Genomic DNA, 27,488 nt, shown 5'->3' with positions numbered 1-27,488 from the left:
TTGGGGGCAGTGTTGACGTTTTATTTTGTATAATAAGTTTTTCTGCGTAATTTTATCGTAATTTGTGCAGATTGAGTGCTGAAAGAACAACATTTACGTGTTCAAAATCATACGAGTTCTTTTTTTGGTAAATTTGTTTTAAACCACTTAACTTTACCGTGTTTGCTTTATGCTGCACTAGTCTTTCGATGTAAAGTGGTAAATGTTTCAAGGTTTTTATCGGAATTATTTGCATTTTTACCTGATTGTGTTGTCTATAAAGTAATTAAGTAATTGTAGATTTTAAAGTTTAGACACTTCTATTTTTATAGCATTTTTTTTAAAACGTTGATGAACTTGTTATTGTAGAGATGTTGAATTTCCTTGATAGCTTTGTACTTGCTGATATTATTCTTATTGCAAACAGCGCAATGTTTGTGCGTGTCGCATATTTGACAGAATATTGCAGACATTACTTCACCATCAGATAAAACCGGTCACGAATGTTCCCACGTTCAACTCAAGTTATCAGCAAAGATGCGTCTATCTCGGGAAATATCTCGGTGCATTTTGCGCCAATCATCAGTAAAACCAAATGCATTAGCGTATACAGAGTGTCACTCAATGCTAGGGGTTAGCGTGGCTATGCCATTTTGACGTAACTTGTGACGTCATACCAGTGAAAAAATATTCCCCCAAACAAAAATTATGGATCCATCCCTGCTTAAAAACGTTTTTACCAAAACGTAAAGCCTTGATATTTATTCTGAATATAACGTTACACCTCAATTTTAAGCAATTCATTAGGAACAAACACTTCTGAGTAAACCTCTTCCCTTTATTTTATAAAAATTACCTTATAATTTTTATTTTAACAAATAAATCTCTTCATTGCAGATACGCGTAGGTTAGTTGAAAATGGCTGACTGCAGCAGTAAGGTTGCTCTAGTTCTTGGGGGTTGCGGCAACGTGGGGTCGGGGGTGATTGGGGGCTTCCTGCGGCGGGGGTACGGCCGTGTAGCGGTAGTTTCCCGGGACCCCATGCGCCTTGGTGAGCTACAGACCAGGTTGGGTGGGGCCGCTGAGAAGGTGGTCTTCATCGTGGGGGATGTGGGAAGTGAAGCTGGGGCTGAAGCTGCGAGGAATGAGGTAAGTCCGTATACGTGCGTCTGTGTAAGTGCGTAAACATATATACACGTTCGTATACCTACTTTTTTCAAGTATGTTAAGATATAAGAATGTGTTTGTGCGTTTGTGTGCGTATACGCGCGTGTGTGTACGTGTATTCATATATAAACCTAACTATACGGTTTGTATACGTATTTAACAACATAAACAAACATCCGTATACATACGTATGTGTGTACGTGCGTATACCTACGTGTAAAACGTAAACGCGTATGTGTATTACACAAAATATTTATGATATCAAATTATTATTTTCCCTACGAACCAGTTTGCGGTGTTTAATTTTATTTTCGTATTTCCCTTCTCGTAGGTGATCCAACAATGTGGAGCCGACAATATTTTCGACATCGTTTCAACAATCGGCTTCTCGTGGTGGCAGAAGGGCCCTGTTGCGTCGCAATCAAAGATCGAGCTCGAATCGGTGCTAAACTCCCTCGTGGTGGCGCCCTTTGTCGCCTACAAAGCTTTCATCCAACTCGTGAAAAACAAACCGGACTCCACATACACGTTCATCACTGGTTGGTAGATTAATGTATTATAAAGTATAGTTATTCTGAGGTCGTGGGTTCGAATCCCACCGCAGGCGTATGGCAAACAAACTTGATTGCAGTTACACTTCATAATACGAACAAGGACTTGTCCGATTACGAGCAAGAACTCAACGAAAAAATAACGCAACTATAGCAAGCAACCCGAAAGCCATCGCAGACTCACCGAGTCTGTTAATCTATGATGCAAGCAAGGCAGACTACAAAAACAACTCGTTCCCTTCTGAGCCTGCATAGCTCAGTTGGTAGAGCGACGGTCCCGGCTTGACTGGAGGTCGTGAGTTCGAACCTCACCACAGACTAGTTGTTTTTAGCCTGCCTTGCTTGCATCATAGATCAACTCGGTGAGTCTGCGATGGCTTTCGGTGTACTAATTATACGTAAGCCGTAGTCGTTGGTCAAAAAGCAACTTCGAAGGGCTAGATCTCAGCTATTAACACACATATGTGTGAATGTTTCATTCTATAGCAAGCAAATGGTTATTTGACAAAACTTAAGATAAATAACCCAGTTTTACAAAAAAGATGAAAATAAAAATACCACATTTCATTCCAAGTCATTAATTGCAGCCATAGTTATCGATCCAATGAAGCTATTTCCAACTTTGAAGTTAAATTGCTCAAAACATGGCAAGTTAACAACTGGATGTAACCAAACTTTTAACGGTAAAGCGAATTTTAACCTAAAACCTGAAAAAAATACATTTAAACATACCGAGGTTGTGAGTTCGAATCTCACTACAGGCTAGACAGGTGGTTCTCAAAGGGGCGTCGCTTACCAATTGGGTAATTAAGCCACCACCCAGCCAACTGTACGTTTGCACTCGTGTAATATCTTATTCCCATATGATGAAAGCTTTCGTAAAGGCCTTGGATCCATTTGATTACCGGCATAACATGAACAGGACTTGCGTAAGGATTTTTTTAATATTTGCTAAATCATAGGTCAAAAGGTAAAATCTTTTAATTTGACCATAATTCGCAATTTTATCTTTCGGCAAAGCCTAATTACTTGTATTGGCTGACTTTAAGTGAATTTTGTCGGGGTCACTATAGTTCGCGCGCGGGTTCACAAAGGTTACTCGAGTTCATTGCGTGCAAATACTTGTAAGAGTTTAACCCTAAGCTCTTCATTGCACGCTATGAGCAACTTTTGCGTGATTAATGCATTTTTTCGGGGGTAATTACAGCAGAAGCAACAAGTTGGAAAAATTAGTCTTTTGCGCGATGTTGTTTCAAAAAACTATTAGTGTTGTTGGCACATGTCTGGAATCCTACCACATTTTTTACAGTAACGTTACGAGTTGTGCAAAACAAAATTGCAAGGAAGAAATAATATTGGAGAATAACTGTGTTAGTAATACTTGAGCACCCCAAACCTAAACCCTAACTCTCTTCTAGACCAGCGCCGTGTTGTCTGTTACCCCGTCACTCAACTTTTTTCTGATAATTTTCTACAAACTTTTTATGTTACAAATATCTTATAATGAAATAGCTGTTTCCGTCTCTGTAATTTCAAATTCAATTCTGCGATAGAGTTAACCAATTGTTATCTGTTGTTACCTTGTAACATTCAACTTTACACAAGCTATAATTTGCATACAAGAGACCTTTAGCGCAACTAACTAAGGTGCGTTTCTTGTTTAATATTCTCAACCGATGCAATAAAATGCAAATCTACTTTAATCGGATTTATTAAATCCCTCAAGCACCAACTATTGTTTAACGTGCATTTGCATTTGCATGCAACGCACAATATTATGCCGCAGGGTGAAATGTAACTGGTGGTGATTATATTGGTATAGATGTGGTCTCAGTGACATAATGAAGATTTACTAAGCATTTTTTCTTAATACATAATTTAAAATCGATATCTGAGTGTCACTAAAGTTGCAACACTTTAGAATATTAACGTAACCCTTATTTAGAAGCTGCCTATAGGGAAGATTTTTTTTAAATATATGTTTTACCAACATTGAAGGAATTATAGGTACACTATGCACGAATCTATAGTGTAGCTTGATAATGAATAAAAAACAAAAACGTCGAGTAAATCAACATCATCTCGACTAAGACGTTTCGATACGAACTTGTATCATCTTCAGTTAATTATTATTAGGCTACACTAGAGATTTGCAGAAGTACAGCGGGCGGAGTGAATTGCATAGCTTTACAGACGGGCAAACTGTGTACGTCCCTGTAAAGTAGCTTGATAATAATGAATTACAAAGTCAAAAAGGTCGAGTAAATAGTACAAAGAATTATCAGAAAATAACCAAAAGTTTTGTTTGTTTTAATAATCGATAAACAGCATTTATTTATTCATCAAATTAATTATTAATGACATCACAATGTGAAGATACCCATATTTTAAACAGAAATACATTGTTAGGTCACAATAACCTCAACAATGCAGGGTTTCATGGCAATTTTAAATCGCCGCTTTCCAACAAACCTCGGATTACAAGGGCTTTATGTGTGTGCAGTCGTGCGTGACACACCGACCTACATTCCTCGCTTACTTTCGCCACCACCGCAGAAGCATGACGTAATGTGGCGTGCTGTAGTAAGGCATTGTGACGTGACAATAGTGGGAGTCGAGACGCGAATTGTTTCCTGTGAATGCTTCACTTGTTTTCTGGTTTCCTAATTCGTAAAGTCCCAAGAGCTTCATAATCGTGCGTTGTTTCACTAAAAGTTGTTTAAACTGCCGCATTAATCCATATCGAACCGAAAACGATACAACTTTTTTAGTATCGGACAATTAACGATAATGGGCTACCTCGCAGTGTTGAAAAATAGTCATTTTGAAATAAAGTTCATTAAGTCCCAGGCAAGTCATTTGGTTAAACGAGTCAAGTCATATTTGGAGCAAGTCATCTCTAATAACGGTATCATCAACTAATATGTTCAATTTACTCAGCTTATCATAATAACAATTTTATTAACTCATTTTTTTAATTTTTATCTAAAAGTTTTTCGCTTTAAAAGACCCAAAGCAACTGCAGATTAAATTTGAACGATTTTAACAAATAAATGAGATTCATCAAGTTTTTAAACCAAGATTTACAGCCTGTTTATTTAAATGGTATTTCTTAAATTTTGTGATGACAGAATTTTACCAAAATCACCTTCAAACGTTAAAGTCGCCTCAAAAAAGTTGTTTTAGCACAAATATTTGCGCCACTTTGAAACTGAAAAAGGCCCGCCCGACTTTCGCGTGTTTTCACAACGCTTCGTGCTCGATCTCCCCCCAAAATCTCCCCCGGAATGTGGCGTGACGTCGACCCGATACGCTCCACTGCACACTGGCTAAAAGCCGCATTGTTCGAGCTCTGTGATGTAATAATAGCACATCTATCGCGCCGAAAAAGTAGACCTAAAGGGAATTTCAATTCTTTGGAGAATTTAATGGAATTCTACTGAACAAGTTAATAAGGACATTTCCATTGAAACGTTTTAATTGGAAATTCTATTTTTGCGTTTAACTGTAAGTTTTGCCCTATTATTTGAAAACAAACTTAAACAGCTGTCCTATAATGCCTAAACTAGAATAACTTACAAAAATGACAAAATCAACTTTTATTTTAACCAGCAAAGGTTACATCTAAACATAGTAAAGACTACAATAACATAAAAAACACAATAAAACGTTATTTTTGCCGATTCAACAATCACCGGTTAGAGTCTGGGCGGATTAAAAGTAAGATAAGCAAGGTGACAACAGTTAGGAATTTATGGCGACCTTAACATTGGTAAACTATAATGGTTTATCGCAACTTTAAAATGTAGTGTTTTATGTTCATTTACCTCCTGTTGTTAACCTAACATTTAGGATAAATTTATCTTCAAAAGATAATATCACTGCCTTGGATCACAAACCGTTACTGAAATTTCATTGTTATTTGGTATCGGATCGGCACCGATATCCCAAGTATCGTGCGAGTATCGATAGTAACACCTAGCATCTGATATCGGTTTGATCCAATATTATCGAACATCCTTAACCAAGACCCAAGTGCAAACAGCATTGTTACAAACATTCTACGAAGACAATGTCCATTGTTAACGTCATAATTGTTTTATTAATTAAAACCTAGCTTATACGTTTCCTTGTCGGAACTGCGCATGCGCACCCCCCTAACCTTGCTTATTTTCCAGGGGGTGGTTCCGATATGTACCTGATTCCTGGAACCGGGTTCATGGCGGTGGGGGGAGGGGCGGCCCAGGGTCTGGCCCGAGTCTGCCTCAAGGAACACATCGAGGATCCCGTGTGCGTCACTGAGGTGAGTGGCGCTAGAGAGGACAATTATTTCAACTGGGGTGTTAAACTCGAGTTTAAAAAAAGTTCAGAGATGCAAAACGCAAAAAAATTATTTTGCATAGCTCAAAATATAGGTTTGGAAGACATGGATCTGCCACACCTAACAACTAATATTATCTTTCAAAAAATAAAAAACAGTTGCATTCTAGTCTGGATGCTTTATTTATATTTTGGTCGCTACGGTTATTATCTAAGTGAAGAATAATAATTAAATTTAAGAAGGTTTTTTGACAGTTAAGACCAATGTATACCATCCATTTAAGTAGTTGGTTTTATTAGTGCCTCGCACTCAGATAAACTGACGAACGAATATAAATAAATCAATAAGTTTGGCCTTCTAGTTTAAGCACTTTGTTTATTTCGATCGTGTAGAAATTTAAAATCATTACTATAATGTGACGTCACAAGGCAGTTGTTCTATAAGCAAGTGTTTATCCTTAGGTGTCTTTCATGTTGGGGGTTACACCTGTCCCGGACCAAATGCCGCCCGGTATGACGTGGATCTTCAACCAGGACGCGGGGGACGCCATTTCAATGGTTGCCATGCGCAGGGCGGGAAGGGGAAAGACCTCCACTGTCTACAACCTCGACCAGCTCAAACTTCTCGCTCAGAACGGAGTCCTGTAAGCTGCTCATGTGCGCCGTCTAGCGGATGGAAAATTCCGCGATTTTCGACCGACTTTTGCCGATTTATTTTTTAGGTGTTCTCGTTTTTGTGACAAATTTTGCAAAAACAAGGTTTTTATGATCTTTTAAAATCGATCGTTTTAACAGAAGTGCGAAGCTCGTTTTTATTTGGTTGTTTTAACCACATTTTTGGACCAAATTAAAAAACAACATTACAACCTCCTAAGTCATATTTTTACATGACGTCACTAGTTTTATCCTTTGACGTAAATGGTAGGTTTAACGATTATTTCATCGTTTATCTTTAGTTAATGCTTTTCATTTCTCAACAATTTGTTTCTTTCCACGGTTTTATTGATGTCGTTATTTTGTGAGAATATTTTTGATACTTACATGTGTTCACTTATTAAATAACCAAAGTTTGTCCAACTATTAAATTACGTAAAAATTACATTTTATTGCGCTGATTTAATGTTATTTCGTCTATTTTACCGATCTACCAATATTTCATATTTCCAAGTTTCATTTATTTGCGGAAAAATGTCGCCACAAGTTAAAATATCTGCTTAAATTACAAAGTTTTCGAAACAAATCGTGTTTGTAATATTCACTAACCATTTAAGTATTGTTGTCATATAAAAAACCTCATTTTAATGGTTGCTTTTCTTTTGTTTTTGGCCGCAATCGTTATTTTGTTAAAATTTCGTTAACCTATTCTAAATGTAATATTAACAATTTTTTATCAGAAGTAAATGGGGTTAAAATTTTCGGTTAATTTTAATAGAAAAAATTAGTTTTTTTTGTTTAATAGTCGCTGTCTGTTTCTGAATTCCCGTTTTGGCAGCAACATGTACACTTTAAGAAACTTGAAACCTGTGTTTCAAGCAGTTTAGGCACTTTGTGTGACCTCCATGCAGTAATATCGTCATGCAGTGAAAATCATGGTGCGAATATTTGTGTTTATTGTGTTCCTTTGCTCTACTCCGCTCTATTACTATCCTCTCATCCAAGTTTTGCGTATCTGTTAACACGACCACTTTATTAAACTTTGTGTGATTTGTTCAACAAATTGTAAGAAAAATTTACTTTTTAATTTCCTAAAAGTCCAGCAATTTGTTTTTATTAGTTTCAAAAGGGACGCCTTAAAGTGTAGTTACAAATCGAATTCTTCTTTATAAATCTTTTTTTTTCAATTTTGCCTTAAACTGCGAAGACTTGTGTAATTTCTTTATACAAATGTGGTGTTAACCTAAGCTTTATATAGCCAGCTGCATCAGCCGTTTTTTGTTCAATTGAAAGCTCATAATCTAGCTTTACATTATTGTGTAATTGAATATTTTCGGGATCAGTTTTATAAGAAGTTTTATTTATCCAGATTCTTTAAATCACAGATTTACAAATTGGTAAGAATCTCGTAGTTCAGTTTAGCAACGATATATAAATAACCTCTGTAACTTAACCCACCACTAGTGTTTTATTTAATTAGTTTTACTTTGTCTCCTTAATTAATGGGACCGCTAAAACTACTCATAACGCGATTTTATCGATTTTTCTAATTATTCCAAATTGCAGAAGCTAAAGTGGATTCGGTTCAGTAAGCACAGTTCGGGATTCCCCTTAACCTAAAAAGGACTAAAATACGTCAGGGGAAGAGTTAAATGTTCAAAAAGTTCTGTAAATATTTAGTTGGATATTCTAGGATCTTTTCTAAATCGCTCTAAATGCATTATTGGAGTCTTTAATTGTTTTTTTAATAGTCCGTTTTATAAAATTGTTTCAATAAATTAAATCGAAGGAAATCTCCGATCCGTTACTACCGCATCGTATACCTGACGTTTGTTGGGTGGTTGCAGCTGTCTTTTCAGAGGTGAGAAAATTAATTTGCGCGAATCTAAAACTTTGCAAAACTTGTTAAGTAAAGTAATATTTGTGTTGTTTGCATGTTGGTTACCGCCTTGATAGATTTTCTATTTTGTGTAATTTGCACAAAACTTTGCATCACTTGTTTTATTAGTTCTTTCTTAATGTATTCGTTGTACTAGGTTAGGTTGATCAATCTAAATTGTTTTCTATAAACTTTACCTAAAATCTCGATTAACCATGGGTAAAAGAAGTCGCCCAAAACAGAATGGCAAACCTGTCGGCGCCGTAATGAAAACCAAGAAGGAACTTTTGAAGATGGCGACCGATTTGTTCAAACGTAAGTTGTGTGGCTTAAGTACATTTCAAAATTAAACATACATTTTTAACAACATAAAAGCCAATGTGGAAAATATGGAGCCCACGAGTTATTTTCAACCTTTTGAAGTGTACCCTGAAAAAAATCTGGGCGCTGGTTTAGAATCCTACCACATTAAACAACACACAATATTTGAGTTAGGGTGTTGGTTAGTGTTTGGGTAAGGGTGGGTCAAGTATTAATATATTCATTATTTAATAATATTACTTGACCCACCCTAACCCAAACGCTAACTCGCACCCTAACCCAAGTAATTTGCATTGTGGTAGGATTCTAGACCAGCGCCAAAATCTGAACTATACCCCTAATACGTAAAACGCTTGTGCGACATAGGTCTACAATGCAATGCATGCAACACAGAGTGCATTGAAAAATCATAAATTGCAATCTGGGGTGCATTTTGTTTTCAGACAGCGAGATCTTGTCGAAATCTGCCATACTTTCCAGACGGGCATAAAAGGATCTGTTACTAATTATGACTTGATTGCCAAAACATTTAAAAACAGAAAGCTATGATTTCTACTTTATATTTTATTTAAAATTGAAAAACTGTCTAATGTGTTTTTTTTAATATTTAGTTTGTGTTCAAACCACGAACCCACACGAGGAATGGGAATATTACCTCAAACTCCACGCAGCCGTCAAGCAATTCGATCTCAAGCAAAAATCTGGTAACCTATTATTTATGTTTCCTATCGTGATTTTCTAACCAATTAATGACTTATCTGGCTATTTAACACTAATTTAATTAGCATATAAATGGACTAAAGCCTAAGTGTCAATGCTTTAATTTCTAGATAGTTACGCCCAACTTAAAAATAAAATATATTTTGTCATCTTTAATTTATTTTTAAGTTGTTCTGTGTTAGTATTTTCACCATAATGTTTAAAATTAATAAAAAATTGTAAAAGTTCATACTCCTGCCCGCGACATCTGAAGCACCATGGAACAAAATATAAAATTTCACCACCACTTCATTTCCTCAGAACATCAACACATTATTGTTTTTTTTCCTCGAAAGTTGTCTTAAAATATAAATATAGAAATACAAAAGGTTTGTCACATCCAACTTTCATGGTATTTTATATTTCTATACAATGTGCCATAATCTCCAGCCAGTTTGCTTTTTCTTATCTTTAACACAAATATTATGTTTGCTTCAATAAAAGTATCTTGATCAGAAAAATTTTGTTTATTCTAGTAAACCCGAAACCAGCCGTCAAGGTTGACCGACCAGTTGCTATGGAAACATTCAAAGACTGGCTGAAGAAGAACAAAGTTGTTTGGGATAAAATCGATCTTTTCGACTCTGAAGGGGTTCAGGGATTTGGGTTTCAAGCTAAAGAGGATATTGAGGTTTGAACATCTGTTGTTTTCTTTTTTCTCTTTTATATTTTAATCTTTATTTTTAGCTTTTTTTTACACTCAATTATTCACTATGGCAGTCAAATTTACTGTCTTTTAATTTGTTGTTCCTAATGATTTTTCCACTGTTAATGTTCCAACATGCATTTATTTTACAATTTTGTTTTATTAGTCCATTAAAACCAAGTCGCTTTACCCATAAATCAGACAATGCCTATGAATATGGAAAAATGCATATAATTGTTATTGATTGTTACAATTTCATTGTTTACCAGAGATTTTACCACATAATTTAATAAATTAAAAACTATTTTACATTGAATTCAATGCATTAACAAGGTTATCTAGCATTTAATTTTCTATTATCTAGTTATAACTTTGATTATTATTAACCCCAGATGAAGTCTCTTCTTATGACGGTTCCTCGTCACATAATGATCGGTTACGAAGAAGCAAGGAAATCTTACCTCGGAGACCTCATCGCGGGCAACGATTTCCTCACCGCGATGCCAAACGTGTGCTTGGCGCTTTACCTTCACTGCGAGAAGTTTTCACCCGACTCAAAATACAAGCCTTATATTGGTGAGAGCTAAAAAATAAATCTTATAAATCTTGCAAACAACATACCTATATTATTTTAGATATATTTTTGGTGGTTTTCAATAAATCTTTGTAAGTCATTACAGTCACTTAAAGTTTTTTTTCACCAATGCCAAACATTTAAATAAATGGTTACATTTGTATTTTTTTCCTGATGAAAATTTGCGATATGCAGTAACAACAATTTCACACAAAATTGTTACACCAAATTAAAGTGTTTTAAGAAGATGAAACAGTTATTTGTTCGCTAATTTATTACACTGTTATAGCAAGAGATCATTTTTTACCACTTTTTGTTCCAGACGTGCTTCCAGAAGATTACAACACAGTGCTTTATTTTGAACCGGATGAACTCAAACATCTCAAGGGATCCACTTGTATAAGTATAAACTTTCAATCAATAAATACTTGTGCATAGGTAAAAATATGTAAAGGAACTAAAAAGTCATTTTAGACATTTATATAAGATTTATTTCAATTTTATTCATACAGTAAAGAAAACGATAAAAAATGTTTTATGAAAGATGCCTCATAAAAATATTGCATATCTTTATTCCTTTAAAGAATACAATGTTCTACCTAATACAACATTACTTTTTCCATGCAAAAAAAAACCTGCTTGACAAAAAGGCCCACAGTTTGCAGATCACTGACTTACAACAACATTTACTTTTTCCAGGCAGTGCAATCAACCAGTTCAAGTCGATTGCTCGTCAGTTCACGTTGCTCTACCAAGTCTTCAACACAAACCACCTTAAATCGGACGTAGAGAAGATTCCAGCGCAAGCGCTCGATGCATTCTCGTTCGGTGCTTACCGATGGTGCGTGTCGGCCGTTACCACAAGACAAAACAAGATTCCGACAAGTAAGTAACAATATTTGGAACTTAATGGCTGGAGGTTGTAGTTATAGAAGCCCATACAGAAGTAGGAAGCATTTTAAACTTTTCGAATAAATCTTAATATAATGGCTGGAGGTTGTAGTTAGACATAGAATGAATTATATTAAAGCCCATACAGAAGTATAGGTTTGGAGAGCTTTGCTGTGAATTAAATATCTGCAAATATTGACAGAGTTGCCTACAAAGTTTTTGTATCTTTGAATTTCTTGATTGTTGTGAAATATTTTAGTTGAAAAATTTTTGAATAAGCTTATGTTTCTGAAAATCTTTTAATTTTTTTTATGGAACTTTATTTATATTTTTTGACGTACCTTGGATATGATCTACATACAGCCGGCCATTTCTTTAGCTCTGTGAGCATTGTTTGGTTAACAATATTAATATCCACACATATTTTTAAACCAAAACAAATGCCTTTAAATTGTTTGGCTGTTAAACAGTTTTTAAAACAGTTAGCGATAAACTGCTTATTCTGCTTACCACTTATGTAGCCTACTATGTGTGCCCCCAAAATTTTTTAAATAATTTTGTGGCCTATATGCTGGCAATATTTGGGCTGGAATATAAAACCTAGTGTATACTGCTGAACAAGTACATGCTCTCTAGTTTGCCACACACTCCAGTATTCCATCTTTCATTCAAACTTTATTTTCTTTATTTTTTTTCAGATTCGTTAAAGATTGGTTTGAGTGAAGACCCAAACTCTTCACTTGCACTTATTCCACTTTGGGATATGTTCAACCACTCAGCAGGACCGGTAATACTTGCTCATCTATGCGCTAACAACTCTATCTGTTTTTATGTTTATGTTAACTTACTTCTAAATTTTGCAATAAATACCTTCAAAATGTATTTACATTTTGATATTTGACTATTAAATGAGACTTTGATAACTCCTATACTGTCTTAACACAAGCTTATACACCGGTAGCCTCAGATTGGCTGCTTGAAATCAGCATAATGTTCTAGGATTTTCAGTAAAACAAACAACTGACTTTTGGTGATGTTCACAACCTCTGGCCATACCGGGACCCTCTCTCTACTAGCACTATTGCCTTTTGCATCTTGATTGTATACACAATGGTTTAAAAGTTATTTGCAATCCATACATTACGCTATTGGACCGATACCTCCTTCGTAGAACGGGTGCCGATATTACCACTTGTCATTGGTTGTTGATCCAATATTACTGGAAGTCCCTAGTATATAATATGACCGTCTTAATAATGATGTTTGGGTTTTTCTTCTCCAGCTGAGCACAACGTACAACGTAACGAACCAAACGATCGAGTGCTTTTCGATGCAAGATTTTAAGGTTGGTGAGGAGGTGACGATATGCTACGGCGGTCGCCCCAACTCGGACCTGCTCGTGCATAATGGCTTCGTCGTCGAAAAGAATCCGTTCGACAAAGTCAAAATAAACCTTGGTGAGTTCCAACACTTTTTTTTAATTTTTTTTTACGAAAGTTTTAACATCCCTAATTCCAATGTTTTTTTTTATGTTTGTAGTTACTTATATTGCATGTAATTATGCATTTTCTTTTTTATTATAATTTTATTGTCAATAATTTTTTCAAAAAAGGAAACAAAGTACTAACAGAATGTAGCAAGCATTGGTGATGTGGTTGTTTCTCGACTTGCTCCTCTTTGAGCCTGTGTAGCTCAGTTGGTAGAGCGACGATCTCGGTATGACCGAGGTTGTGAGTTTGAATCTCACCACAAGCTAGTTTTCTGAACAGGATGCAGCAGGCAACGGTGCTATGGTTGTTTCTCGTCATTGATCGACAGGTTCAGTGGGACATGTTTGTGTAACAACTACTTTTTGCAGGAGTGAGTTCATCCGACCGACTTTACGCTCAGCGAGTCGAACTCTTGAAGCTGCTTAGTCTTCCCTCTAGTGGCCAGTTTGCGATTTGTGCGATGAACGGAAACCTCCCGACATCTCCACAACTCCTAACCTTCCTCCGAGTATTTCACATGGATGAAGGTGAACAAAAACTTTTACAAGTTACTTTCTCAACTAAAAAGCTATCCTGATACAATTTTTTTTGTAATCAAGCTAAAAGTTTTTCCTGCTTTTCCATAAACTAACATATATAACATATTAGTGGATCAAAGCAAAATATGTTCGGCTAAAACCAGGGTTGCAGAGTAAGACTATTAAGATTACTGAAGTCACCGAAAATGCACAAATTTGAGTTTATCTGCAAATAATTGAAATAGTTGTGGGCCTTTAAGAAATTCTGGTTTACTATTTTTTTTGCATTTCTCAGATGAACTTGCAGAATGGTTGAAACGCGACGCTGAAGATTTATCAAAGCTTCGTGAAATTTACCTTTCCGGCCCGGTTTTGTTCAAAGGGGATGTTAAGATGTGGAAGTTTCTAGAAACAAGAGTCACTTTGCTGCTTAAAAGCATGGAGAAGAACATTGACGGGGTAAAGCGGGTTAATGGGGGGTTTGGCAGTGTTGTAAACAATTTTCAACTTAAGACCCAGTTAAGCAATTTTAAATTTAATTGTCAGTTTAGTCGTTTTAAAGTAACTTAAGTCTTTTTGAAATAGAAGCCCAGGGCCGGTTAGGTCATTTTGAACATATCACCTAAATACCGTTTAAATTATGGGTTGCCAAACTCTAACCTGCTTAGCAATCTGGTCCACCCGGTTTAATTATCTGGCCCGCTGCATATTTTTTTAGTGTTTCCGAAATACGGCCAATAATAGTTTATCTATGGAAAAGTTTACAGGCGCAAATTTAATCCAAATTTTGACAAATTTCAAACTAAGCTCAGTTTACATAAAGCTCACTTTGAAATTTAATAATTATTTTTTAAGTTTTTTTTTCGTTTAAGGATAATCAAGTTTAATGAATTTTACACCAAATTTAAATCCAGCCTGCAAACTTTAATCCTTACATATTTAGTCCTTTAGGCAAACCCCTGGTTTAAATCATTAACACAGGATTTAGAACTCTTCAAAGTTAAACTATTTTTTCCTGTGCTATCCGGATTAATTAATTATTTTTTTTTTAATTAATTTTAACATTTTTTTCACATGCTTACAGGATTAAAAATTTTCAAATTAAAACCTTTTTAAAATTAAAGCCCAAATTATTTAAAACCTAAGTTGAACAATTTTAATAATAATTTTTTTCGCTTGCCCACACAAGGTTTAAATAAATGTTTTTGAATTTAAACGTTTTAACTTTTTTTTTATCTGTGCTCACAGGATTTAGAAAGGATGGTGAAAGATGAAAGTTTATCGCATCATGCACGTCTCTGCTTGCAACTGCGATATGAGGAACAACGGGTGCTTTCCGCTTGCGTTATTTTCTGCAGGGAATTCAGCAGTTCGTTGCAAGAACAAGAAAAGATCCGGGAATCAGCTCTTAAAACTGTTGAAGGTAAATTAACTTAGTTTGAAATCAGGGGGCACTGTTAAACGACGAACTCTTACTTTGTTCATAAAGCATGCTTGTGGGGAAGCTTTAAAACAATTTCAATTCAATTTGCCAGTCAGCTAAAATTTGGGCAAGGGTTGGAAATGTTAGGGGAGTTATTTATTTACTTAAGGGTGGGGTTTCGGGTTAGCTGAATTGTTGTATAGACGTTATTCTGGCCATTTTGGTAATATTCCGACTGCTAGGTATTTTTTCTATTTGGGCCTTATTTCAGATTTGAAGTATTAGTCCTATTTTAATGTATTATTATTCGTGATTTTTTTATTCCGATGTTAATGTTGTTCTAATTTCGGGATTTTGGCTGGATAGCCAAAATGTGAAAAAACAGGGTAATACGTCAACTATATTAAATTTTATTAAACAAAGTTTATTGATAAATCGAATAACAAAGATTCATAATTTTTATCTTAGGTGATGTATCCCCTGATGACAAGATAGCAGCTTTAACCGACCTCATGTACGGCAATTCCCCAATTGAGAAATCAAATGACAATAATACAAAAGCTGAACATGTGAAAAATGTCGCAGAAAACAACAAAGAAATTGTGAAAAACACTTGCCACACAGAAATTAAAGATTCAAACTTGGTCGAAAAATTAGATTCTGTAAATTTGGAAAACAGCGCTACAATCAAAGATGAAGCATCTTAGAAATCCCAAAAGGTTCAGTATTTTATGTGTTAAGTCAGTTTTATTGAAAGCTGAAAATTATTACAGCTCACTAAATTTAGTTTTAAATGTTGTATTTTTAGGCAGCTAGAAAGGTTATTTACTGTATTTTGGGTAATGAGGTGGCACTATATAAATTGTATTGAAATCTCGACAAGCTTTCACATAACTGTGCTTCATCAGGTCAAAGTAGACTTTTTTTAATTTGTCCTTATATATTGCCACAGTGCCACGTGGTTAACCCTATTTAGAACTTGACAAATACAGCCATTAAAAATATTACTGTATTTACAATCATATTGCAACAATGTAGCTTTAGTATATGATTGTAAATGAAGAAAATATGAATGTTTTTGGATTTTTATATTATTTCTAGAAACCTTGGAAGTAAAACCTGTATGTTTAAATATAATTTAAAATATATTTCTTCACTGTTATTGGTGTTTATGTAATGTTACAAATATTCTAATTTCTGGTCATTGATTTAATCCGTGATCAATGTTTAGCTTGTTTTGTGTTTTTGTTTTTTTTAGTTTAAACCTTTTAAAAAAAACTATGTTAAAACTTTGGCAGTTTAGAAAAAACGATGTGAATTTAGAAATCTTCTTTGGCATATAGATGAAAAATTGGAATTTTATTGAAAAATAAGAGTGCATTGATTTAGTAAAGTTTTAAAACAATGAATCTGTGTGTGATAAAAAGATTTAAAAAACTTAAATGTTTGATTACCTTCGAAAGGCACGTTAAAATATAGAATGTTAACTTGCTAACCCTTATATACAGTATATATATATTAAGCTGCAATTCTTTTGTCACACTTGTATTGTTGCCATTGTTTTGTAGACAATTAAACCTTCCAGAAGGTGATAATTGTCATTTCTTTGTTCCATTGTTTGAAGTTTATTTTACTGCATGTTTTTAATTATTTAATCACTGGCTTTCTGTTGCTTTCGTTTTGGAAAATCCTGTGTGTTATAATTGTGTCTGAAGACTGACAAAAGTGCAAAATGCACAATAAATATCTATTACAAGCGACTCTTTCCATTTGTAAGCAGTTTTTGAACCATGTCAGCCAGAAGGTTTACAAGACGAAATAGAAACTGAAACCAGGCCCTAATAACTAATTATATATGTTGTAATTAACTTAAAAAGAGTATTTATAAAAAGCTTTGTTCAGTTTCAGTAAAGGTATTATAGAATAATTATTAGCAGTACACTTTTAATAGCGCAATTAAATGTATGATCTTACATTTGTTTTGTTACATGTTTTTTGAGAAAAAAAAATGTATCTTTATTTTTAGAGATATATCGCTTATAGCTTGTCAAAGTGATCAGCTTGGTAACCACGGTTCTGGCTCCAACACAAATAAGAAAATAAGTTGTTTGTTGAACAGGAAATTAGTCGCAGACAAGATTTGTTTCCTCAAGTTGCAGTGGAATCGAAACGTGCCATTAGTCAGCCGACTACAACAAGTTTGTTTGTACTTTGAACCTAGAAGATCTGGAGAAAAGATATCTTGATGATAAATTAGTGAGCTGGCAGTTTTAAATGATTCTACATGTTACAATTGCTCTCTAGAAAGAATGTGTTTGATAAACAAGAAAACATAAAGGTTATAGTGTTGTTTTAAAGCTATTAAATAGGTTTTTAAATGTCAAGTAAGTTTTAGGTTATGCATTTTGAAGGAAACACTATTTAGGATTCAACAAATTCCTTGCAGAAAGCATGTTTGTTAACCAATAAGGCCAAAAACGCTGAGATGTTCTGTTGCAGTTATTAAACTAGTTGTGTGACTTTTTTTTCGATTTTAGGTTTGTGATTTTTAGCAAGTTCAAAACATTACAATTGCTGTGTAAAAACATTAATGTGCCAACAGATTGCAGAGAGAGAAGGTTTTTCCTTTAGTAAGTCTGTGGCTTAAATGAGTTTTGAGTTGGCACGATATTGCAATTCCTTTGTAGAAAGCTTTTAAAAGTAAAAGTTTTTACATTTTTATGATTAAAATATTATTTGTAGTAGGTAGATTTGACAGATTTTAGTTTAAACCAAGATTTTTTTTTTAAATTTCCCTGTTGAAAATCATCAGAAAAACTTAGATGGCCTTTTCTATTTTTATTTTTAAGTTTTGTAGCTTTAGGTTGTGTGCTATTGGGTTTTGTTTCAACAATAACTTTTAGTGACAAACTACTTTTCTGATCTACAATGGATTTTGAAAATCCAATATTTCGAGATCAAACTGACGGAAATTCATACAAACATTTCACAAAAGGTGAGAATATTTTGCGGCAGTTATATTTTTGTGTTAAATAGATTATAAATTTGTTTATTTTTTGCAGAGAAAGTCCTTCCCTTTTGGGTGAAAGTATGTTTCATTGTTTTGGCGATACTCACAATATTATCAATAGTACTGTCTATTGCTGCATTTTACTTGGTAAGTTGCGTTTTCATGTTTACAAAGTGTGTTACTAAACAGTTTTAAAAACTATTTATGATTTTATTGTCTGGTGGTATTCTGGTTGCAAACAATGTTCACCACATAGGCTGACAAATGTTTTGAAATGGAATCTAACTCAAAGAATTAGGTTTTTAAGAATCAAATATTTTTTATCTTAATATTACCTTTGGTGTGACTGCATATTTTTGTTTTCTTATAATCTCAGCTCTTTTTAAACCATGAAAGTGTTAAACTGGCATAGTTGTAAAAAAATACAATTATAATGGTATTTTGAAAGTGAAAGTCCAAAGCCCAAAAGGTCAAGTCTACATCATTTCCACCTTAAGTTGCTAATAAGTTCTCTATGCACGCTTAGAATTCTATTTTACTTTTTATAATTGAGTTTGGATAGTCACATTAACTGAAGATAATTTAAGTGCCATCTTTTTTTAGTTGATGTTGATTTACTCGGCCAATAAATTGTATACATGTTACTAGGTGAATCAAACACCAGCGGCATTACCACAGTCTCCAACGTTTAGCAAAAGAATTGGAAAGATTAATGTTTCTGGTAACTATGTTTTTTGTATCATTACAAAAAGGATTTGTCTAAAATTACATTTTATGCAATATGGTAAAAATGTACTAGAATTAATTAAAAATGTCACAATATTAGCAAATTATAGTTTTCTGTTTCAAATTCCAAAATAAGTTTATAAAGAACATGCCTAAAATTATTTTTTTTAACATTAAAGAAACATAGTCGATACAAGTGGCAAAAATAATAGGAAATATTGTTTGCTGAAAAAGCCTGTTAGCAAGAAAAGATTTACAGCAAATTTCTGTTTATTTTTAGGTAAAAACAAAAGTTTTGCCCAATTTGCTGGCAACATTACAAACCTGACAATGAAGTTACAAAACCTGAAAAAAGGTAAATATAATTATACATATAAATGTTTGTCATTGCAATTAACTTTAGCTAACAATAAGTTTCTGTGAGGTAATTTGAAATGCACCAGAAGGGAGATTTCTATCTATTGATATGTTGCCTGGTGGAGCTAACTCTATTTTTATTGGTTGTTATAACGTCAATGAAAACTCAAGATTGACGACTTAAACCGCTTCGAACAACAATCAGTCAGCAAGGTCTGAACTTTTAATATAAATATGCATTTCACCATAAAAATGAATTACATCAGTTTATTTTGATTCGAATAAATGTGCATTATGTGTTTTGTTGGGCAGCAAGATTTCTGTAGATTCGGAAATAAATAAAAATTACTAAGCTTTAAATTAATGGGTGTTTTTTTAACAAACTGTATTTTAGATGCTATAAGCTGCAACAAAACACATTGATTTAAATGGTGTATTCATAGACTCAAACATACAAAATTATAATTAAATTTAATTCAACAATTGTTACCTAAAAAGTACTTTATAAAATGTAAGTAAATTGAATTTCAAACCATGGGCTGCAGATTTCTGCTTGTCGATCACTGTTCCGATGAATTGCTATAAACATGTAAAACAATTTTTTTGCACGTTGTATTCTTTTAAATAACAAGTACTTGCACACAGCATTGTTCACCCTATACTCGATTATTCCACAGTATGTCAAGACTTTAAAAGGAAATAAATCAGATTTTTGTTTCCTAGACATGGATACAGTCCATAAAGAATTGTCAACACTGGGTTTCAAGATTGGTCAACTCAGAACGTCGCAAGATATCAAAAACAATAACTTCACAAATACTGGTAAGTTGAATAATGTTTATTTATTTAAATTCACTATCAACGAATTTAGGTATGTTTTAAACTTTATGCTGGCAGCTTTGGTTATTGTTCTAAGTTTGACTTAACCTTTGACCTGTTGGACCACCTAAATGCTTATTAATAATCGTATATTTTAGGGAGGACTTTAAATAAACTGTTTAAGTTGTTGAAAGTAAAAAAAAAAGTAAGAAAGTAATTCACTATTAACTTTATTTGTTTTTCTGGTTTTAATTTAGGAGAAATAAAAATGTCAAATAAGAGATTAATTTTGGGATAATCAAGTTTCTATTGTCATCGTTATTTATGTATTTGATTAAATAAGTTTAAATGTTCACTGTGGCCAACTTTGACTTTTTAGCACGGTTTTAAAAGTTAGAAATTTATGTCTTTAACAATTTGTTTTTCATGTTGGATTTTTCCTGCTACAGACAAACTTCTAAAATCCCAGCAAAGTAATATTTCCACGAAACTTGACGACCTGCTCAATCAAATGAACAAGTTCAATAAATCAATAAATTTTATGGGAAAAGGTAGTTGTATGATACTTATTTTTAACATGGATGTTGTAATAACTTAAGTCAATGATTTAAATGACTTGACTTAACTTACGTCTTTTTTTTTTAAAAAAAAAATGATTTAACTTTGGACTTGACATTGTGTTTAATAACTTAAAATAGGTGTTTTCTTTAAATATTTTATTAAATTGTATTATTTTAATTTTTACATACAAAACAATTTGTTTGCTGTATGTTGCGTTTTATTTATATTTTTGATACAAGATTACTAATTTTAATAGTTTAACGTTTTGCTTTTATATCAATGACTTGACTTGAAGTTGATTTTATTGAAATTGGATAAAAATTATACAAGTAACCAGTATTTGTGAAGTTATTGTTTTTAATATCTTGCATCGTTTTAAGTTGACTACGACTTGAAGTTGATTTGCTTTAACAAACTTGAACAAGGCGGACGTTATTTTGCAAATGATTTGACTTGGACATTTTTGCAAGACTATCTTCAAGGTGAAAATTTGGATTTGTTACTTTTTGTATCTAAATCGAACCTAAACCATCACAGATAATAATGTAAACACTGGAAGAAGAAACGCAAGCAGAACTGGTGTGAAGCAACTTCGCGCTAATCTGATCAGAATGCTGCGACAACAAAACGACTCGATCAACCAACTACAATACAATGGTAAGCTCATAATTTTAAAAGCCTAGCGATATGCCGGATACATACACCACTAAAGATATATGGAATACATGTATCACTACCATTTAAGTTGACTTGTGGATAGGCTACATAGTTATATCTATAGCAGAGATGGGCAATTGTTTTAGACAGGGGGCCGCATATGAATAAGAAAATATCTTGGAGTGCCAGGTTCAAAAATCAAAATCAGGAGTTGAAATACACATAATACAAAAAAAGCTGTGAATATCCTGTAGTAACCCATAATACCCTTACTGACCTGTAGTAACCCCTAATACCCTACTGACCTACAGTAAACCCTACTGACCTGTAGTAACCTACTAACCGATAATACCCCTACTGACCAGTAGTAACCCCTAATACTATAGTCACCTGTAGTAACCCCTAATACCCTAGTCAACTGCAGTAACCCCTAATGTCCCTACTGACCTATAGTAACCCCTAATAACCTTACTGACCTGTTGTAACCCATAATACCCTTACTGACCTGTAGTAGCCCCTAATGTCCCAACTGACCTGTAGTAACCCCTAATGTCCTTATTGACCTGTAGTAACCCTAATGTCCCTACTGGCCTGTAGTAACCCCTAATACCCTACTCACCTGTAGTAACCCTAATGTCCCTACTGACCTGTAGAAACCCCTAATGTCCCTACTGACCTGTAGTAACCCCTAAAGTCCCTACTGACCTGTAGTAACCCCTAATACCCTACTGACCTGTAGAAACCCCTAATACCCTACTGACCTGTAGAAACCCCTAATGTCCCTACTGACCTGTAGTAACCCCTAAAGTCCCTACTGACCTGTAGTAACCCCTAATACCCTACTGACCTGTAGTAACCCCTAATACCCTACTGACCTTTAGTAACCCTAATACCCCTACTGACTGTAGTAACCCCTAATATTGCTACTGACCTGGAGTAACCCCTAATACTCTACTGACCTGTAGTAACCCCTAATATCATCCCTACTGACCTGTAGTAACCCCTAATGTCCCTACTGACCAGTAGTAACCCCTAATACCCTACTCACCTGTAGTAGCTCCTATACCCCACCGACCTGTAGTAACCCTAATACCTCTACTGACCTGTAGTAACCCCTAATATTGCTACTGACCTGTAGTAACCCCTAATATCCCTACTGACCTGTAGTAACCCCTAATACCCTACTCACCTGTGGTAACCCCTAATGTCCCTACTGACCTGTAGTAACCCCTAATGTCCCTACTGACCTGTAGTAACCCCTAATACCCTATTCACCCTACTAATCTGTAGTAACCCTAATACCTCTATTGACCTGTAGTAACCTCTAATATTGCTACTGACCTGTAGTAACCCTATTATACCCCTACTGACCTGTAGTAGCTCCTAATATCCTACTGACCTGTAGTAACCTCTAATATCCTTATTGACCTGTAGTAACCCCTAATGTCTCTACTGACCTGAAGTAACCTCTAATATCCTACTGACCTGTAGTAACCCCTAATGTCCTTATTGACCTGTAGTAACCTCTAATATTGCTACTGACCTGTAGTAGCCCCTAATATCCTACTGACCTGTAGTAACCCATTAAGATTCGAAATATGTGAGTATGCCTTACAAATTAAATACTGTAAAGGCTTATCTTCTTCTCAAAGTTTTATAGAATGTTAGTCGTGGATCGGATTTAAATTGCTTGACAGGCGTACTTTGCCCACTGTTTAGTTTCCCAGGTTTGGTCCTGAAGACTTACTATTGCATAAAATATATTTTGAAAACCAAGACAAGTGATCACATGTATTGTACTCTAATTTCTAAATACAAAATATGAAAAATTTCTGAAGTTGCGCATATTGCTCAACATATGTTTTTGAATAAAATTTTTACGATCAGAAGATTCGTTAGTTTATCACTAAATATAATTTATTGAACACTAAATATAATTTATTAAAAAAACAGCCAAGGTACACCTTTTTATTATGACCCAGATTGTTATCACCCTTTTTATAATAAAGTGTAGTATTTTACTATTTACTGATGATTTTTTATTGCTTTAAACCTGTATCAACAGGCTTAAATGTTTAGCGTTGTAATCTGGCATTCAAGTATAAATGACATTTTTAAAACTAATAAAAAGCTTAATATGCACAGAAGATTTTATAAATATTTTACTTAATTTTCAGCAACTAGTCACCAAAATGATTTTAATATTCTTCAAAATGAAATCTCCGACATCTCATTATCACTTGAAAGTTTCCAAACTTTTGTCAACGCTTCACTAAAAGGTACAGTAGCAAACTTTTTATAAAATAATAAACAATACAGCAGCCTTATCATATATTTTGTTTAACTTGAAAATATTTCTATGTATGACAAACATTTTATTTAAAACAGGTTCCTCTGGCAATATATATTATTTTCTACCAACGTATGACATACATAAACTAAATCGGTCTTCTAATGATTTCCATTTCCGAAAGTTTCCAATTTATTGATTCGTTAGGTAAAAACATAACTATATCTGATTTTTTTTAGTTTTTAGATTTTTTTGTACTCTTTTAGTTTTCGCATTAATATTTTGGCAACTAGGCTTCTTCACCGATAGGCATGTCCGATAATATCGGATCGGCGCCGATCTGACACCAAACTAATATAGGATTTTCAGCCATGTTTGCGATCCAAAGCTTTGAAAAGAAATCTTATTAAAAAATAGTAGAATAACAACTGAGGGTCACGAAACTAGCGGTAGCTTGCCTTGAATGTTAAATTGGAGCTTTGAACTTTCAGTGGCATCTGTTTCGCATTTTTGAGCATAGTAGTGACGTCATTTGGATCGAATTGCGATTCTTTTTATCCTAAATTTCGCGCATCAGACAAAGTAACGGACATCCCTAAAAAAAGTAAATTACCTAAACAAGTCCGCCCTTTTAACTTCCAAGCACTTTTCAGACGCGTATATTAACAATAAAACTTGGTACAAAAAGTACAAAAATCCGAGTAAAACCAAGATTATACATTTTTTATAGAAATATATATTTCCTTATACTTGCATCATCATGCGAATAAAAGGAACTATATATAATATGTTCCTTTAAAAATGTCTGATTTATTTAAACTTTGAGTTTTTATTGTTTATATTCACCTTCCATCCACTTTCCAGACGTGTTGTCGGCCGCTTCCTCACCCAGCTGGTTCAACCCCCTCAACGGGTTCCAATATTCGCTGACCCCGACCCCCCAGACCTGGCAGAAGGCAGGGGAGGCCTGCAGCGCCCTCAATGCCACGCTGGTCGTCCAGGGCGCCAAGAACTTCAACCTGAGAAAGTAAGTGTGACGTCATCAGGTGTGACGTTATTGTGAGGTGGGACAGGGTAGAAGTTTTGCTAGCGGTTAAGAAAGTTGATTTGCGTCTGGTTTAGAGTAAAAAAAATCACTAGGAAGTTTTTAAAAGGCAAAATAGATTTAGGAGAAAAACCTATTTTTTATTTTTTTGTATAATATAAGAAGTTCCAGGTGTTATATAAACATCAGAATTAGGCTAAATTTGAGGTTCAAACAACTGTTGGGTAGGGGAATTCCACTAGGTGAGATTTGAAATTTGAACAAAAACAAGTTTTAGTTTAGGGTGAAATATATTGATGCAAGTTATGAGCAAATGTCACTTTAATACCTAAACAGTGCAAGGTTTTATAGCAAGCAAGACAAAGCTTAAGAGTGTATAGTTTCTGATTATTGCGTCTAATGTGCTCTGGCTGCTTTTTGCTGTTTACTACGAAAGCGTATATTGTCTTTATTAAAATGTCATTCAGCTGATTACAAAAGATTTTGAACGTCTGGATACATCAAGTGATTTAAATTAGTTTTAACGATGTTGTATTTTCCAGGCGGATTGCAATTAACACGGGGGTGTCCGGCTTCACGTGGATTGGCCTACACCGGGTTAGGGGGGTCTGGGTGTGGTCAGATGGAACCAACGGCACCATGGGGGAGCTCCACTGGCACCCGAATGAACCGAACGCCCTGGGGAGCGAGGAATGCGCCAATATATTCGGTCCTGGAACCGCTGACCAGTTCACATCTAACGATGATGGCTGTTGGAGATCATTGTATGGTTTGTGTGAGAGACCTGTGTGAATTTATCGTTTTAATGCAAATAAGGGGTCTTTGGGCCAGGGGTGGATCCAGGGGGCACATGTGCCTCCCCCCAAAAAATTGTCCCCCAAATATTTGTAAGAGAGACCTGTGTGAACTTTTATGTTTTATTGCAACCTGCGCCTGAAATCTTATTATTTTCCCCCTATTTGTAATTCACAGAATAGAATCTTTTGCGATTCTCAATATTTTGATCAGCACTTTTGGCATCATTTCATAGTTCTACTTTTTAAATAAAGCCAGATTATGAAACTCTTTTGCGCACTTTGTTAAATTAGATTAGAAATAAAATAAAATTATTTTAAATTTTCTTAAGATTAAAATTAGAAATATAAAATTCGTACAAACGATTTTTGGGCCAGTTGCGGTTCGAGGGAACGTCCCCCCAAAAAATGTATTTTTGCCTGTTTTAGTAACAAAAATCAAAAAAATTGAAATTTGATTAAGTTTAAGTCAACCCTACGCAGGGGCCATCAAGGGGGGCACGCGGCCATTTACCCCAAACTGTATTTTGTATTTGAACTACGTAGATGCAAAAAAATCTTCTCAAATTAATTTTTTTTATCTGAATTACGTTAGTATCCCGTTGGCGCATTTTGTTGAAACCGTTTAAAGTGAAAGTTGGAAAACTACAACAAAAAACGGCATGTTTTTCACGCAACGTTTTGACGTATTCTTATAACGCAACTTTGTGACCAAAAAACTGTTTTTTTGTGTGTTTTTGTGTTTTAGCCATTTAAATGCGTGGATAACGGATCCTCGTTGTAATCAAACATCGACGCCCAAGCAAACGCACTTTGTCACGCGTTGTATATTTTGCTGTTTTTTGTTTTTATTCTCAATATTGTTTGTTTTTATTGTAAGAAATAGCATTGTGGTACTTTAAGGACGTTCAAAATGTTATATATTCTACAGTGTTGTGTAATCAAGTCTATTAAAATTAAATTTATTTAAAGCTAAATTGTTAAAATCGCCCGATTATTAAAATTAAGATAAATTTTATAAAACCTTGCCTAAAAAAGCACTTTATTTCAACCCAAACGATTTGTACAAATGAATTAATTTTAGTCAAGTTATTTGCCCAAAATACTTCATTTGACTTTAGTCATAACAACTTTGTATTCTAGCAAAGCGCCAAATATGTACAATTGCATTTTGTATCGTGGCAATATTGCGTTATTCATTTCTTCATCATTTTCATCTTTCTCTCTAATACAGTGCAACTGCCGTGCTTTGCCAAAAATATAAACAGTTGTTGTGGTGAAACATATGCTTGGTTATTTTTCCAATTTTAACAAACCTCTCCCATTATTCATGTCATTAAACGTTGTTAGAAAAATGTAGGGAGTTTTACTGCCATTCTAATGTTTTGTGCATTAAGGGCTTTGAAAGAATCTGAATGAAAAGTCTGAGTCGAGTCGCGTTTTCGAAAATGCTGAAACAAATTTGACCTATACACACATAACCAATGTTAGCGAGTCAAATTTAAGTTTAATTTAATGGCATTTGTCGTAATGGTGGCGTGAATCGCTAAATTTATGAGATTTAAGGCAGTAACCTGCTTTCTAGGACGCGACAGTTTCATATTTGTTCTATTTCAAAGGTACTGTAGCCTATTGCCTACATCATTATTCAAATGATTAACTAACTTATAGGGTTGTAGCTAACATTAAAATCATATTAAGCAACCATTTCACACTTTATGCTAGAATTTGCAGCTGAGCCAAACGTACATCTTGTCGTGATTGTCCAGTCTGGAAAGTATGGCACATTTCGAAGAGATCTCGGCCGAGAAAACTCGGGTGACCGGGTGCAACAAAGGTCATAAAAGTGCAGCTGGGGTGCACTTTATGATTTTGCGATGCACTCTGTATTGCATACATAGCACTGTAAACGTGGGCTCCACAAATATTTGGGGGGCAGTTCAGATATTTTTTCGGGTGCACCTTTCAAAGGATGAAAAAAACTCGCGGATGCACTTGCCATACTTTCCACAGTTGGTAATAGCAGACCTAAACCAGTTTGCTACAATTTTATAACT

General features: G+C 34.4%; 3 protein-coding genes across 3 annotated transcripts; all 3 read left to right on the top strand.

The window, feature by feature from the left end:
• Positions 1-897: 897 nt before the first annotated feature.
• Positions 898-7,711, top strand: LOC146141332 (uncharacterized). The gene is made up of 4 exons (XM_083392055.1): positions 898-1,128; positions 1,478-1,685; positions 5,876-6,000; positions 6,480-7,711. The coding sequence occupies exons 1-4, from the start codon at positions 898-900 to the stop codon at positions 6,663-6,665; spliced, it is 750 nt and encodes a 249-aa protein (XP_083248181.1). The 3' UTR covers positions 6,666-7,711.
• Positions 7,712-8,738: 1,027 nt separating this feature from the next.
• LOC146141331 (actin-histidine N-methyltransferase-like) lies at positions 8,739-16,926 on the top strand. The gene is made up of 12 exons (XM_083391691.1): positions 8,739-8,865; positions 9,483-9,575; positions 10,107-10,261; positions 10,669-10,852; positions 11,173-11,253; positions 11,550-11,735; positions 12,440-12,528; positions 13,024-13,198; positions 13,600-13,758; positions 14,045-14,208; positions 14,998-15,172; positions 15,641-16,926. The coding sequence occupies exons 1-12, from the start codon at positions 8,766-8,768 to the stop codon at positions 15,877-15,879; spliced, it is 1,800 nt and encodes a 599-aa protein (XP_083247817.1). The 5' UTR covers positions 8,739-8,765; the 3' UTR covers positions 15,880-16,926.
• Positions 16,927-18,025: 1,099 nt separating this feature from the next.
• LOC146141330 (uncharacterized) lies at positions 18,026-25,429 on the top strand. Its single transcript, XM_083392889.1, has 10 exons — positions 18,026-18,167; positions 18,235-18,329; positions 18,831-18,903; positions 19,189-19,263; positions 19,989-20,087; positions 20,534-20,635; positions 21,183-21,302; positions 23,480-23,581; positions 24,457-24,619; positions 25,180-25,429. The coding sequence occupies exons 1-10, from the start codon at positions 18,101-18,103 to the stop codon at positions 25,427-25,429; spliced, it is 1,146 nt and encodes a 381-aa protein (XP_083249015.1). The 5' UTR covers positions 18,026-18,100.
• The last annotated feature ends 2,059 nt before the right edge of the window (positions 25,430-27,488 follow it).

The sequence above is a fragment of the Ascidiella aspersa genome, chromosome 6, assembly GCF_963924565.1.
Source record: "Ascidiella aspersa chromosome 6, kaAscAspe10.2, whole genome shotgun sequence".
Taxonomy (NCBI): domain Eukaryota; kingdom Metazoa; phylum Chordata; class Ascidiacea; order Phlebobranchia; family Ascidiidae; genus Ascidiella; species Ascidiella aspersa.
This window is presented reverse-complemented; position numbering and strand designations above follow the sequence as displayed.

Coding starts and splice junctions, on each gene's coding strand:
- LOC146141332 (XM_083392055.1), top strand. CDS start 898: ATGGCTGACTGCAGCAGTAAGGTTGCTCTAGTTCTTGGGGGTTGCGGC. Junction 1,129..1,477: donor CTGAAGCTGCGAGGAATGAG/GTAAGTCCGTAT, acceptor CCCTTCTCGTAG/GTGATCCAACAATGTGGAGC. Junction 6,001..6,479: donor ATCCCGTGTGCGTCACTGAG/GTGAGTGGCGCT, acceptor GTTTATCCTTAG/GTGTCTTTCATGTTGGGGGT.
- LOC146141331 (XM_083391691.1), top strand. CDS start 8,766: ATGGGTAAAAGAAGTCGCCCAAAACAGAATGGCAAACCTGTCGGCGCC. Junction 13,199..13,599: donor CAAAGTCAAAATAAACCTTG/GTGAGTTCCAAC, acceptor TACTTTTTGCAG/GAGTGAGTTCATCCGACCGA. Junction 13,759..14,044: donor AGTATTTCACATGGATGAAG/GTGAACAAAAAC, acceptor TGCATTTCTCAG/ATGAACTTGCAGAATGGTTG.
- LOC146141330 (XM_083392889.1), top strand. CDS start 18,101: ATGGATTTTGAAAATCCAATATTTCGAGATCAAACTGACGGAAATTCA. Junction 19,264..19,988: donor GTTACAAAACCTGAAAAAAG/GTAAATATAATT, acceptor TTTGTTTCCTAG/ACATGGATACAGTCCATAAA. Junction 23,582..24,456: donor TGTCAACGCTTCACTAAAAG/GTACAGTAGCAA, acceptor TCCACTTTCCAG/ACGTGTTGTCGGCCGCTTCC.